Here is a 15980-nt window from a genome sequence, read left to right on the forward strand (position 1 = left end):
TGTGTGCATAGTAGTGTATGTGCTTCACACCTTCACAAAGGGCTATTTCCAGAATGTTCTGGCAATCAGTTTATAACTTGCTGGGTGCAACTTTTGTCTCTCATGCCTTATTACATATAACTATAATTTATTCTTATTTGTCATATTTATTTATGTCCTTTAAGAAGACAGCAATATTCATCTAATCCCTTTTATAAGCATTTATTTTACGTGGCATTAGGCTTTAATGCACAAAAGCCAGCAGCATTAGTGTTAAGGCTAAAAACTTTGGTCTGACCCCAGGGACTAGATTGACTCATTTGAAGCAGTGCCAGAGTACCGAGGGGAGTGGGAGAGCACCGGGAGGGGGGCGAGCAGCCTGTCCCTGGTTCCGACTTTGTGTCCTTGTCTTTGGGGATGGGGACAGATGTGAGCTTCGATTGCCACAGGTGCTCTGGTGCTGAACTCTGCTGTGAGCAAACCCTTCACTCACCTGTACAGCACCTTCAGCGGTGCAGGGATCTTTAAATGCTGGCCAGGGCTGAATGGGAAAAGTTCATCTGTGATTTATTGTAAGATATGACTAACGTGGCTCCCATCGTTTCTGTGGACACCAGCAGCAGTTTGTTGTTTGTGCAAGGTTCTAACCTTGAGATGATTTTTATGTAAGAATGGTACTCTGTCAATTTATGAAAGAGGAGCTTGACTATTACACATTTAAATACGTAGTAAAATTGAATTTAGCTGCATCTCTTAGGCAAAGGTAGTAGAATTGGTCCGTGGTACCTCCCCCACAACTCGGGCTGTTTCAAGGCAGTCAGGGATGCGGGATACACTTATTTCCCGGAAAGAGGCACAACCGTGTCACTATGCAAGACAGCGCTGGCCGCACAAAGCTCTGGTGCTGGGCAGGGTCGCACACGTGAACGCAGAGCGCGGTCACCCCGAGCGCGGTCCCGCAGCCGCTGCCCGCCGGTGCCTGTGCCGGGGCCCGGCAGAGCGGGCGGTGGCGGTGGCGGTGGCGGTGTCCGAGCCCGTGTCGCGCCCCGGCCCGGCCCGCAGTGCCCGCGCCCCCCGCCCACCTCCACCTTTGCAGCAGGAAAATGCAGCACTCCCAGCGCGCACGCGCGTCCCGCGGCCGGCGCCCCGCGATGGCTATTTATAGCAAGTGACGTCACCTAGAAATAGAGCGCGGGGGAGCGGCGCCCCCTCCCCTCCCCTGCAGCACCGCGGCTCCGCCCCCTCGTTGCCTTCCCGGCGCGCAGGCGCGGGCGGCGGCAGCAGCGCGAGGCTCCGAGCCGCACACGCCGCGGTCGGTCCGGGAGCGCGGCCGGCGGGCGAGGGAGCGGCGGCGAGCCCGGCACAGCCCAGCCCGGCACTGCCCAGCGGGCCGCTCCGCTTACGGTTCCTGCTCCCGCTACCCGTGCGCGGCCAGCCGCACATCCCCGCCCGCCTTCCGCTCTCTCTCCGGGGCGCGCAGAGCCCAGCCCGGCAGCCACCACGGAAGCGGCCATGGGGGACCGAGAGCAGCTGCTGCAGAGAGCCCGCCTGGCCGAGCAGGCGGAGAGATACGATGACATGGCCTCGGCCATGAAGTCGGTGAGTGGGGCCGGTAGCGTGGCGGCCGTGGGGCGTACTCGGGGAGGAGTGTGTAGGGGAGTAGTGGCGGGGGAGGGAGGGAAAGGAAGTGCGGGCTGCTCCGAGGCGGGGTTGGGTCCGGGGAGGATGCGGGCCGCCGGGTCCCACCCGTGGCTGTGAAGAAAGGAGGGCGGGAGCAGGACCAGACCATCCCGCCGGGACAGCCCGCCGCCGTGTGGGGCGGTGCCCAGTGCTACCTGCCTTCGGCAGAGATTAGACAAAGAGTAGCCGGTCCAAACCGGACCTAGCACCCCCTTTCAAAACCTGTTTCCTTCCCCCCGCATTCCCTCCGTTGCCCCGTAAGGGCTGTCTCGCAGCCCTCCCGCTCCCGGCTGTCCCTGCCCCGGGGGTGTGGCTGTCCCCATGCCCTCCTCTCCGCTCCCCACCGCGCCAATCGGGCTCGCAGTGCGGCCGTTTGAATGCCGCCCGCCTCTCCTCGCGGCGGGAACGCTGCGCATTCCTTCTCTGCTACACGTGGGCCCCGTCCTCGCCCACCTCCCCTCCACCCCGACCGGGCGCTGGGTTTCACCTTGGGGTGCATCTCCCCTTCTGGGCATCCGCCAGCCTTTGGGGGCGCTGGTGCTGTGGGCTGAGCGCTGCGGCGGGGGCTGGCCGGGGACACAGCAAGAGGAGCCCCTTCCTCTTCTAGACGTTTCTTTTGCCTCGCCGTAAAAGACGCGAATAGAGGCCTCGCTCACTAACATTGGTGACTCAAAGACAGCAGCTGCATCCAGATGTGAAAGCTACCCCCTCTTCCAGGAGCTTTTCTCGAGCTTTAACATTGCCTTTTTGCCTCTTCTTTGTAGGGTAACAGTTTCTCTGTGCCTTCCGTACCCTGTTGAATACTGAAATGTGTTTAAGCAATGTTACATTTGCAACTCTGCTCCTTTCTGAACCAAACAATGAAAATTATTTGCACTGATCTGCCTGTACTGATGCATAATAAAATTGTAGAGTGATCAAACCAATCATGTCTAGTCCCTTTTTTGAAAACAGAGTATACACACAATAATGTAATGTTCATGCCATTGGATGCTTAGCAGTGTCTTTCTGTATCAGATTACAATTGGTTTGCTCTTGCTGATCTGTCCTCTGCGAACACCAAAGGCCCCAAGAGGAGCTGTTTCTCTTGAGAATCCTGCTGTTTGAAGGCACAAGATGATTTTAAGATGAAAAAAAGCAGCTTCAAATGAAATCCACATTTTTGTTGTAAGAATGTCACCTCCCTTAAATGAGGGCAATAAAAAGACTAATTTTGCTGCTCTTGTTCACTTTTCCTATTATGTTGTAAATATTACCACCAGTCCAGTTCTGAAATAGTGATACTTCTGAGTATCTCAATACCAGAGCCACAAAATAAGGTGTACTTATAATTCTGTCTCCAGAGTTCTTGGTACATATGATTCAATAGTAACAGCTCTTATTTCAGATGGTAATTTTAAAAGATGAACTAGAGAGCCCATTAAAATATACTACTCCAGAAGACACTTTCTAGCTGTCACTAGTAGAAAGAATATTTGTATTTTATATTTCTGCAAGAACTGCAGACCTACAGGATATGTGTGGTCTCTGGACACATGTGAAACCATGAGAACACAGTTGCTGTGCTTTAGGAAGTGTGTAAGTAAAGCACTTATAGCTAGTCTGTATGTTCAGTTGTCTTCAAACTGTTCTAATTCTTATTCACGTTTTCATTCATCCAGAGCCACTGTATTCTCATCTGTAAAGCCACTTCTGCTCACAAATAAGTTGTGTGAGCATGGGCTTCTGTAATTGAGAGCTCCAGAACACATTGTGAGTGGAATTTTGAAACTTAGAGATACTTTTAAAATACAAATCTGAATTTAAAAGCAACAGTTCCCTTATTGTGAGCAGTTCATGCATTTGCATATCTGTAATGTAGCATCTGTTGGTTCCTTGGCTTTCTCAGGTGCTCAATCCAACGCAGCCATTTCCAGAATGCTCTCTAGTGTTGAGGTTGATTTTGTAGGTCTGAGCATAATCTTCTGTGGAATGCTCTGAGGGCTCTAGCCTCACAGCTCATACTTGTGTTTCAATGATTGCAAATAACTGAGAGATAATTAAGAGAGCTTCTTATCCTTATTGGTTAATATTGAAGTAATCTTGCAATCCTGAGAATTTAGACTTCCTCAAGAAGGAAGGAAATCAGTATTCTAACTCAGAAATCTATTCTCCAGGACATCTTGTTTAGAAAAGTTTATTTTATTTTTTTTTTTTTAAATCTCTGAATGTAGCACATCTGATACTTCTTAAAAGTGCTATATGAAAGTAGTGTGCTTTCAGTGTAAACTGAAATCTGAACAGTTCAGATTTAGATATTACTACACTTTACAATACAGAATATAGCCAACAGCATGGAGTTACTTCAGAAACGTAAGGTAGCAAATACTTGTTTTAGTGAGTGTGTTTGCCTGATTTTGAACTCTGCCACTGGGAAAAAAATGTGTGACAAGGCTGCCTTTTCATCTTGTCAGGACAAAGCTGGAGAAACATTTATTTTTTTTTATTCCCATCAATTCATTCTGTAAGAAGAAAGCTAGACCAATTAGCAATTGTAGCTTAAATAAGGAATTTATGTAATTCCTTATTTAATAATTAATTTAATTACTGCTCAATATGAATTTTTGTTGTTGTAAACTTATTTTTCATGGAAGAATTCCTGTATTTTTGCTTTTATTGTGCAAACAGGAGAGGAAAATTAAATAGTTGCTGTTACAAATTAACGGGTTTAGTTTACTAAACCCGTTAATTTGCAACTAATAAAGTTATTTTAATAGAAAATTCAATAGTATGTAAATGGCATTCTTCCATGGTACATGGCATTCCCATTTCATTAAATGCTACTCCAGGATTTCAGCTATTTCAAATAAAGCTTACATGGTAGGTACAGAATTGTTTCTCAAGACACTGGAGAAAGATGCTTTGGGTGTAAGTGTGAAAGGTTCTCAGTTGATGCAACAAATGCTTCAGCATCCTCAGATTACAACACTGAGTACCCTTTGGTTTAGATAATTCCAGAAATCATTAAAAATTGTAGCTGCATAAGCCCTTCGTTTTTGGACAGTATTAATTCTAATAGGTACTGCTTAGAACCTCTATTGATTTATGTTACTTTTTAAATTTAGCTACATAGTGGTAAAAAAAAAAAAAAAAAAAAAAAAAAAAAAGACTTTTTAAAATTGGTACGATGGGTGATGTGAAATACAGAATTTTACAGTTAGTCATGTCAGAAATACCACACAGTGAAATAAATTTAAGTCTTGAACTAAAGGTTTTGAAACAAAATAGGTTGAGATTCTAGTTTGTTATGTAGGCTTTATCTGTATATATAAATGGACTTTAAAAGTTTGGGATGTTCTGTATTTTTAGTACCTATCCCTGAGTGTCTGGTTTGGGGTTAATGAAGTGCGTTTGTGTAGGAGAGGGGAATGAGTTGTCTTTAATGAAAGCAGAGCTTTCCTCTATTGGGAGATGACTTCCTCATGGTGTTCTCTGGGGTAACTGTAGCTACAGAGCTACCAGTTCTTGGTATGGAGCTCTGAAACCACATGATGCAAGGAAGCGATCTGGTTTAAATTCATTAAACCAGATTAAACCACCAAATTCATTCAAGGTTTCTATTTGTTCCAAAATTATGGACTGCATAAATTTGTATCAGGCAAGTTTTAACAATTTAACCTGACTTTATACTGGCTCAGGTACAGTCATTGTTGCAGCAGCTGGCTCAGAACTGGCTCTGTCTGAGTGATGTGCTCTGGCTAACAAAACCTGTGTGAGCACAGGCCACTGACCTGGGTCAGGGCATGGATCTGCTCTCTGTTATGGAGCATTCACTTTGGAGTATTTTCCGTGTGAGAGGAGCTCAGCTTGGAGAATGGCCTGTGTGGGATCACACACAGAAGTGTTTTCTGAGCTCATGGAGTGCTGCCATGCTCATTAGCATGTGGAGTTAGGAATTCCAGGGTTACAGTAAGGATTCCTTTTATAGGCTCCTGTTTTGGTCACTAAACAGTGAAAGAATTGTTAATACCTTTACTAGAGAAGATTTAGGTGGGTTGTGGTGGATATTGTTGAGGAAAATATTGATTGGGAGCTATGATGAAGGTTCTGAAAATGTCATTAGAGTTGATTCCTGTGCCTTTCATCCTCTTTAGGTTGCCACTAATTCAATTAGAACAAGCAGTGCAGTGTCTTTTGGGAGTTCAGGTTCTGAACTATGGAAAAAGTAGTTTTGGAAATAAAACTAATTGACTATTTTAAGAACAAAACCTAAATTTGAAAGTAAGCTCTCTTACTGTAAGAGTTATAGTTCACATAAAGTATCTTTTTGGATCTGGAAATAAGAACATTTGTTAGAAGGTTCACTGCCTTACACCACCAGTCTCAGAATAGTGTAAATATTTGTTCCTTGATTGTTTGTAGTACATAAGTATTTGGTTGTGAACACTCTGTTGCCTGTCAACCAGTGTAAATGTGCACATTTTTAAAAGAAATAGTTAATGATTTTAACAGTGTCTGCTGTTAAACATGGACAAGTTTATTTTCACACCAAAGTACATATACTTAAAATTCTAGTGACTACTTTTAAAGCAGTGAGGAGTGCACCAGCTTCCAGTGTCCGTGCTGGGTTCCACATTCAAAAAACTGGTGTTCTAGGTACATTTAAATTCATCACTAAGTGTGTAGTCTGTATAATTTATAGGAGACTTCCTAAAAAAGCTGAGCCTTCCTCTGTGATTGCTTCTCCATTAACAAGCCTGACTCACTTTTATTAGTAAATGCTCTTTGCAATGGCTTCTATTCTTCTATTACATCAGAACTATGGAGATTTCTCTCTCTTAAGCCCAGACTGCAGAACAGTTTTAAACTTTCAGTGTTACAAAGTTGCTCCTGTCTAGAAGGAATTTTGTTTCCTAGAAGAAATTTTGAATCTTTCACTTCATGATGAAAGTATTGAAGGAAGTTTGCACACTCTTCTCTAAGGCAAACCTTTTAAAATTGCTCTTTGTGTGTATTTTCAGGTGACTGAGCTGAATGAGCCCCTCTCAAATGAGGATAGGAACCTGCTGTCTGTAGCCTACAAGAATGTAGTCGGAGCTAGGCGATCTTCCTGGCGCGTCATCAGCAGCATAGAGCAGAAGACCATGGCAGATGGGAATGAGAAGAAGCTGGAGAAGGTTAAAGCCTATAGGGAGAAGATAGAAAAGGAGCTTGAGACAGTCTGCAATGATGTTTTGGCTCTCCTAGATAAATACTTGATCAAGAACTGCAATGACTTCCAGTATGAGAGCAAGGTCTTTTACCTGAAAATGAAGGGGGATTACTACCGCTATTTGGCAGAAGTTGCTGCTGGAGAGAAGAAGAACAGTGTCGTGGAAGCCTCAGAAGCTGCCTACAAAGAGGCTTTTGAAATCAGCAAAGAGCACATGCAGCCCACTCACCCCATTAGGCTTGGGCTGGCACTTAATTTCTCAGTGTTCTACTATGAAATCCAGAATGCCCCTGAGCAGGCCTGCCTTTTAGCCAAACAAGCCTTTGATGATGCCATAGCAGAGCTGGACACACTAAATGAGGATTCCTACAAGGACTCCACCCTCATCATGCAGTTACTTCGAGATAACCTCACTCTGTGGACGAGTGATCAGCAGGATGAAGAAGCAGGAGAGGGCAATAATTAATAAGCTTTCCTCTGATCCCTCTTTCATCCACTTGGCCATCCCCATCATCACCAATATTTCCTTGCCACAGTCACACTAAATATCTAGTGCTAAGCATATCTGTATTGTACAGCTGTTCAGATCTGCTGTCCACTTTATCAAGAAGCAGTTTCAGATGAGTCTTCATGGGCATTGATGGATTGAATGGTTTATTGGCCCTATTTATCTTAGTTGCACTTGAGTAGTGCAGAGGGAGGCATCTTTAGTTTGCCTATTGATTGGAAAATATGGGAAAGAAAAATGGAAAGTGATTGAGGAGAACTAGATTCCAGTTAAAATTTTTCCGTTGAAATGAGTTGACAGTTCTGTTAAGCAGTACATTTTGTGCATGCAAAATAAATTATCCACCCCAAAATTTTTTTCAGTCAATGAAGACAGTTAAGCTGATGTGAAATAACTACTCTTTTCATCAGTTTTCAATTAACTGTTTGAAATGTGAGGTTTCAGTAGCAATTTGGGTTTTTTGCCTCTAACTTATGTGCACAGTTTCTTTAAATGCAGTGCATCTACCTAAGAGTTTTGATACTTGTAACCTTTTGCAGTTGTTTTGAAGAATCATGAATTTATTTTTTGTAAACTCTTTGGCTGTTTAGTTGTCTGTGTATTCTGACAACTCTATGTCAATATTTGCCCATGTTAAGATGGATGACTGGGAAGCCAGACTCCTAAATTAAATGTTTTGGAATTAAGTGAATAAAATAAAATGCTGCTTCAGGGATGTTATCTCTACATGAGCTGTCCTGTCTTTTGTTCGGAGCAGAGATAGAGTTATCTAACACACCAGTGATGGGTTAAAGCATGTTTAATCAAAAGTTTGATGGGAAGTTGACACATGCTGAACAACAAAAAAATACAACAGTGTGCTGAAAGAACAAGAACCCAAACCTACAAAGCCCAAAAGCACCCACAGTGGGGGTCACCTCTGTTAAAGTGGAGTTTCCCAAAGTGAAATATTTGTTTGCTCAGTGCAACAGCTGCTGAACAGTTGTAAAGCACATAATTTATCAAATCAGTGCAGAGACTTGTGTTTACTTCTGTCCACAGTAACTTCTAAACTCATGCTCTGAAGTGCTCATCATTAAATCAGCTTTACATATGAATATCCCAGTAGCTATTTCATATTTACCTGCTTCAAGCAGAAGCAATACTTGTTGCTAAAGACTGCCTTGCTCTATTTAGCTCACTTAAGTCTAGTCCACAAACTTAACACTTGTTTTTGTTTTCTTCCAACAGTTAGTGTACATATACATTCTTCTGTCATGGTATGTCCCAGAAGCAGGAAAAGTTAGCTGTATCCAGACTGCCACTGGCACCTGAGCTAGCTCAAAGGTCATGTAAGTTCTCATTTATCACAATTGATAGTCTTTAATTATAGAAATAATTATTACCCATAACAACTGCTCATACTTTTTAAAAGCAGTGTACTGGTTTTTTTTAAGTATCCAGAGTTTTAGAATTTTTAATGGTAGCTTTGTGCATTTATGTGTTCTATCATCTTAGAGATAATTCTAGCTTTATTTTATCAGTAAAACTGGCAACAAATGAAAGAGTAGCACAGCGTCTGAAAAAGGTGAAAATACAGGTACACACCTTCCTACTGCCCCTGTGGAACCAAGGTAAAACTTGGCCATAAGATTGCCTTTTTACATGGAAACACTCTGGTTACTTAATAATAATAATATTGGCAGTTGGTAGGTTTATTTCCCTGTTGATAGAAATACCTGTCTTTTTATTGCCTTTTTTATTAAGTTTTTTCTTAATTCAAAAGCCAAGGGTTCCTTTCTCATTTTAGTTACTGTCTTGTGCAGACCCTTTATCACAAAACCATGAGCACTATGCAGTTTGCAAGTGAGTCAGCAGGTCTGGCATCTCTGGAGTGGCAGCTGAAGGTTGTCTGTTGCTCTGGTGCATAGGACCCAAAGTGGAGACCAAAGAGATTCTGCAGAATGATGCTGTGTAGCAGTGAATTAGATTCTAAGTAGGAAAGCAGATACTTCTCCCATATTTTCCAGCTGTCAGTGAATGAGCCAATGACATGCAGAGCATGTTGTGGTTGTGTTTTGGTAGGAGTTAGTAGAAAGGTTTCTATGGAACAAGAAAAAAAATACTCCAGTGCAATCCATATTCTTGTTTCCACTTCAGTTGCCTTTTCATTTTCTGGGTCCTGGGATTGCTAAATGCTTTTTTGTAATCCTTACTGTGATCTGGAGGAAACCATAGCTGGTGAAAGGCACATGTTTATTCCAATATTTTCCAGTAGTCCACAGGATTCAGGTTATTTTGGAACTGATATTTCTCATAGGTGACTCCCAAGTAATGTCTTCTGCCTATCACTCTCTAAAATAAATAAAATCCTAGGCTACACCTAGTTTATTGCAGATGTGTTCACCAAAGGTGTTCAGTTGAAGTTCTCAACATTTTTTGAAGCAGGGGTAATTGCAATGGAAAGACTCAAAATTGAGTGACTTTCACACCCAGGGGATTGCTTTTTTATGTGTCCTTGAAGGCATAAAAGGTTCTTTGCTGCTCTTGACATGGTGAGGGTTTTGTTAGGGTCCATCTGAGCGTTACTCTTGCCCAGAACCACACTTTTTGTGTCTTTCACAGGCAATCTTTGTTGAAAGGTTCAGTCACTCTGAGGGTGTTGATATAATATTAACAAGGTCTATGAATATCATTGAATTTTTAGCAACCTGACAGCTGCTAACAGTAAAGCAGCATTTCCTGTGATGTTAAACTTGAAGGAACTTGAAAGCTATGGCATATTCTGCCCTTAAATTAATTGTGTGGTCCTTATAGGGACTGGGATACTTCCAGTCTGTGTCCTACTCTGGTCAGATATGTTCAGGTTTCACAGAATGGTTGTGTTCGTCTGTCAGAGTACAAATACACCCACACCCTATTGAACCCACTGGAACAGAATGTGTCAGTGCTATGGGACACTGAGCTGTATACTGAGAGGCTGTTCTTCAACATGAGCAGTAGCACTGAGAATGTGGAGCTTCTAGGGAAGAAAATACCTTAAGAAGAGTGGTGAGACTGGAGGTGCCTGGGTAACACATATCAAACCACAGTTCCTCTGGTAAGTAACCATTCACTGTTTCTGCTTGGGTCTCACTCTGAGTTTGAAAACAGATTTTCCACATTGCCTTTCCCTTGCCTGTAACTTCAGGCTGTGGTTTTCCATCCTGTCATCTACATCTGTGAGTTGGATGGACTGACTTCCAGAGCCCAATCTATTTCCAAAGGATCATGAGGGTATTCCCTCTCTCCCCTACTATTTCCCCTACTATTCCCTATCTCCCCTACTCTCAGGGCCTCTTCTGGGAGCTGCAATAGGCTGCTTTATAATAATCTAAAAAAAATTCTGTGAGTACACCTCAGGTTGAGGAAAATGAAAAGCCTGGCTGTATTTTAATTCACATAATGATAATGGAAGTTAGAAGGGTGAAAACTGATGTCATTATACATTATAAAACATTTTCTGTCAGCATGGGACCAACTGAAAATTTTTCAATAAACCAATTTGAGCTTAACAACATAGAGAAAACAGGAAAAATATTCCAGTCCTTTGTATCCTTGTTTTTTTTAAATTCTATCCACACCACATATTTGAATTAATTTAATATAATTGATGAGGAAAAATTGGCTAAAACACTTCAACAACATGAGAAACCTATTTGGATAGATCTTAGGTTCATTGAAGAAGCTCCTTGAAATCAGTGGCAGATTTTGAAGAATGTGAAGTTGATTATACACATAATTGACAGAGGATGTTTAGATCTTGTTCTGAACAAGCCTACAGTACTTGAAGTTCCACAGATGCAGATGGTTTAGTGTCTGAGCCGTAATGATTTTTGAGATAAATGAAGATGTTTTCTGAACACTGAGATCAGGTAAATTTTTAATTGGCATTAGAGATCGAGCCATCTGTTATTATGATTTTCCTATATGCCAGTTGTGATCTAATATTGAATAACTGTAAATGTAGTAATACACTTAAATTTTTATATACATCTATGCACTTCAAGTATACACATTTCTTTTTCCTGAATCTTCAGTGTTACTTGGCTTATATTTTAGTCTAAATTATTTTAACTAATGATTATGAACCAGCTTGGTCTGTCCCAACTAAAACATTACAGCCAGATGAATTATTTCATTCAGTTGGGTTTTAGTAAACCCCAGAATACACCAAGGCAAAGCACTGTGAGTACATCAGCAGTGAATATATATTTTTTATGGAGGAAATTATTAAGAAATCACTTATGTACAGTAATGTACTTAAATCACATAATTCGATAATGTAATCGATTCCACTTTAGGATTCAATCTAATAGTAGTTGAACTCTTCCATCTCTGAAGAGTTAAGTGGTTTAACAACATATCTAAGAGAAGAAACAGATCAAAATACACTGTCCATATGACTTTCAGTGATGTTTTGCCAGTTCTAAATGTTAAATAAACATATATGTTATTAGAAACATAAGCTAATTATATTTGCAGTAATTGTGTATAAAGTTTGTGGCATTTAGAGGACTGCATCATTGTTTGAAGATCTAAAAATGTCCTTTAGTCAGGGATTTCTCCAGCAGAGGCTACTGAAAGAGCAGGGATGGCAGAAGAGCTTTGATTCCTTTCCCAAGCACGTAAGGCACACATTGGAAGGAAGCAGGAGTTGCAGGGGGTTGGCAGGAGCAGCATTTTCCTCACAGGCTTTGTGAGTGTTGTTGTGCCCTCACAGCACAAAAGAGCATCTGACTCTTGCAGAGGGCAGAGAAGTAGCTGGATGATAGTGATTAACTGGTTTCCCTGCTGAGTAAAATGGGTTGTGTTCTTTCTCTGCAAAGAGAAGCTTGTGCTTGTCCATGTTTTCTTTGTTTTGACTCTCAGAAAAAAAGCCAAATCCCAGATGATTTGTTTTTGAAGTACAACCCAGTTACTCCAGTGCCACAGCTGCCCAGGGTGTGGGGCCTTACAGCACCCTGCAGAGGGTTGCAAGGTGTGGGCACCGTGCTGGGGCAGCCTGGCCACCATCTGCAGTGCTTCCTGTCTCCATGGCAGCCAGAGCAGCCTGGAGCAGCCATCTCTGTTCCTGTCTCTGCTTCCCAGAGCCAGAGCAGGGAGCAGAAGGCTGGGGCTGCCTTTGGCAGGGTATGGCCCAGGTGTCTCCAAGGGCCTGCTGGCTGGCCAGCCAAGGGTGAGTGAGATTCCAGATATCCTTCAAGGGCAGGAACAGCTCTGCTCTCCCATGCCACCCCAAGCTTTTTAAGGACTGCTTTGCCTCTGCTGAAACAAGGCCTATTGACCTCTCTGGGCTGTGAGATGGTATGGATGGATCAGGAAGTTCAGACTTTTCCTGTCATTGGTGTCATCAGAGCCCAGCATTGCTCAGAGATGAACGTGCTTTGGTACCAGTGCTGAGTCATTCTCTGGGTTTCCACAGCTGACACTTCCTCACTTCAAGATTGGCCACAAGCCTAAGTTAAAGGGGACAGAAGAAACTTATTTTTAGGTTAGTGAAGCCCGGCTGTAGCTGAGCTTATTAGCCCAATGTTAGTTGTGTTTAAAACAACTGCTTTAAATTTTTACTAAACACATTATGTGTGTATGTATGTTGTTAATTCTGCCATAAAGATTATCCTGAATCCTTGGATTAGGAACTGATTAAGAACCACTGAAGTGCCAGATCTCTGGGTAAGGTATAATGAATTATTCATGCTGCTATCCTAGCACAATCACAATAATGTCTTGGTGCTAATTAGCAGGTGGATAGGCTGACACAAAGTCAGGAATTCCCAGGAGATGTTTCATTCAACCTATGTTCTGATTCTTCATGATAAATATGTTTTTTTACCTTATAATTTATTTCTTACTCAATAGAAACAAATATTATTTTTCTCCCTGTTATTTCAACTTTTATTTTTAAAAAATCAATTACTTTTTCAGGGATAACTAACCTGAGAGCTGAAGCTTTTAACAGCTTCTGGGTCAGCTGCTGCAAAGTTTTATTATTATTCCTCACTCTTTTTTTGTCCATATTGGTGAGCTACATGCTACCATTTATTCTATTATGTGTGATCTTTGTTGTCTTGTATCAATCAGAGCAGAATTTGTCTTCTTTTCAATTAACCTAGAGCTTGTATGTGCACTTGTAAAGCATGGCACTTACAGTGGGAATCAATTAGATATTTGTGCATACTAATATTTATTACTTAAGGCAACACAGTTTATAATAGATTTTTTTTTTGCTTGCCCATTAGTCATTACTATATTTTCCTCTTTCTCACTTTTAATAAATTCTCAGCATTTTGTTTCACTTAATGTTGGCATATATCATTGTTCATCAAAGGGATTTACCAGAAGTCAAATAAAAGAATATTGTCTTGTATTTTGCCATAGTTTCTTAAAAATGTCTGGTGTTTGAAATAAGACTGAAGCCTGAAGCACAGCAGTCTCACAGCTCAGCCTAAAAAAACCCCAACCCACAACCAAGACAGTCCTCGCCACCTGTTTTCCACTTGTTCCTTCTCTAGCAGTTATTTTCCTTCATTTTGTGCTGACCCTGGTGAGCTTTCCTTCCACTCTCCAGCAGAAATAATTCTGATAACATCATGAAGATGTCACTGGTTTGTGAGACCTGTTGATTGTACAGGAGTGCCCAGCTTAGCCTGATTTTTGAGTGAGATGTGCTGCTGGCTGCTCCATGAATATCTTTTGATTTAGGGAGGAAGTGTATGAGGACAGAAGAATAACTTGGAACCACTGCTGGCCTTCTCTGTGTCTGTCTCTGGTGTTTGTGTTTCTGTTCATCAGCAGCATGAGATATTTATTTTCCCTTTCCTCTCCTCCTCCTCCCCTTTTCCTGTTTCTCTGCCTTGCCACATCCTTCCTAGTGCTGCTCATCTCTGAGAATTTTTCTTCCTTCTCTCTGTTCTCACTCTGCTGTGTGTGATTAAGCACCTGGAACATTTCCAACCCGATGACTGCAGGGTTTTGCAATGAAACCCCTTGGAGATTTCCTGAGTGGGCTGCTCTGAAGGAGTCAGACTTTATGAGCCCTAATGCCTGCCTTGATTTGGGAAGTGCTTGGCATATTAAATGCATTGTTGCTGTCTGAGTAACAGCAACAATCTGCATGAGGTCTTGAGGTACAAAAATGTTTCCTTGTGACAAACTGGACGAAGTCCTTCGTACAGGAATGTGCTCTTTTCCTTTGTGCTGACCTGTACAGACAGCTGGGCTGATGGGCACTGCTGCCAGGGACTTGTGAGAGTCTGGGGCTTAGTCTGAGACAAATAGACAAATATCTCATCTACAGCCATGCTCAAATTAGGTTTCTAAGCTTCACATTATTTGAAGTTTGGGTCTGAATAGACCAGCTGAGGTTCCTCCTCACTTCAGCTGTAAAAAACGAGTCACTTTTAGTAGAACATGTCACAGCTGCAACCCTGCATTGCTGAGCTGCAATGTTACAATCACAATCCCTACATTTGATGCTACATTAACTCCCTCTGAAAAGAGTGGTGGAGGGCAATTATTGTGCTGAGTTATCTATACTAAGGTTTTTCTTTAGAGAGACTGTGTGAGGATGCCTTGCAGGATGATGGATAGAGAAATACTGTGTGATTGACCTGCAGGCTTCCTCAGGAACATTGCCCTAAGCTTTTAGCCTGCAGGCTGTCCTCAGATGGCAGAGATTTTTGTTGCTTTGTCTTGCACTCAAGGCTGTGTACACGGATAAAACACTGTGTATCAATAATGCTGGACTTTCATTGCCAAGAAGCTTTTTCCCAGGGGTTGTATAACCATTTAACATAAAGCTGGAAGTAACATTGTCTGCTGGCTGAGACTGGACTGAACTAAAAAAGGATTGAACACAGAAAGGGTATTTGTAGCCAGTAAATTCAAATATTTGGGAGTATAACAGAATTGGAAGAAGATTAAAAAGAAGGGACACTCTTCCATCTTAGTGAGGGTCTGAAGGAACTTTTAGTAAAAGGAAAACACATTTTCATCTGTCTGGTGTTCAGGTTCTTAGTATTGTGCCTTGAAGTACAAAGAACAGAAGGAAGAGGGCAAAGGAATCTTCTCCTCAAGCCCTGTATAGGTGTGGCAGCAACACCTGGTTATTGGCATTGCTGTGACAGAGCCCTGGGTAATCAGTCAGAGAATGGAAATGCATTAGAAAATGTTCCTGTATATTCTGCATAGTGTGATTTCCCTCAGTGTTTCTCTGGAGATTTCTGACAGTTTCTTCTAGATTGCCAGAAGTCCCTCCCATAAATCAGTGTTTGAACCATGCCTAAACTTCCTGTGACCATGCGTGCTTTGTTTTAGAAGCTCTGACCTAAATAGCATATTAGAGATTATAGAATTAAGATTTTTTGAAAACTAACTGTAGTCCAATTACTTAAAATTTCTCCTTTTTTGTCTTCTGTCTGTGCTTCAATCTGTCCGTCCATTCCTTTTCCTTGCATCTATCCTTGTTACAAAGTTCATATTTTTATCTCAATTATCTTTTATCCTGCTCTTCCCTGAACCTTCTTTTGTCCTGTCTGACCTATCTTCCCACTTAAAATATTTTCTTCCTGGCCTCATGGAGCATTGCCATGGTGACCACAT

General features: G+C 42.1%; 1 protein-coding gene across 1 annotated transcript; it reads left to right on the forward strand.

The window, feature by feature from the left end:
* The first annotated feature begins 1229 nt into the window (after positions 1-1229).
* Positions 1230-8084, forward strand: YWHAH (tyrosine 3-monooxygenase/tryptophan 5-monooxygenase activation protein eta). Its single transcript, XM_056504259.1, has 2 exons — positions 1230-1578; positions 6660-8084. The coding sequence occupies exons 1-2, from the start codon at positions 1492-1494 to the stop codon at positions 7314-7316; spliced, it is 744 nt and encodes a 247-aa protein (XP_056360234.1). The 5' UTR covers positions 1230-1491; the 3' UTR covers positions 7317-8084.
* The last annotated feature ends 7896 nt before the right edge of the window (positions 8085-15980 follow it).

This window comes from Oenanthe melanoleuca, chromosome 15, assembly GCF_029582105.1.
Source record: "Oenanthe melanoleuca isolate GR-GAL-2019-014 chromosome 15, OMel1.0, whole genome shotgun sequence".
NCBI classification, from domain to species: Eukaryota; Metazoa; Chordata; class Aves; order Passeriformes; family Muscicapidae; genus Oenanthe; species Oenanthe melanoleuca.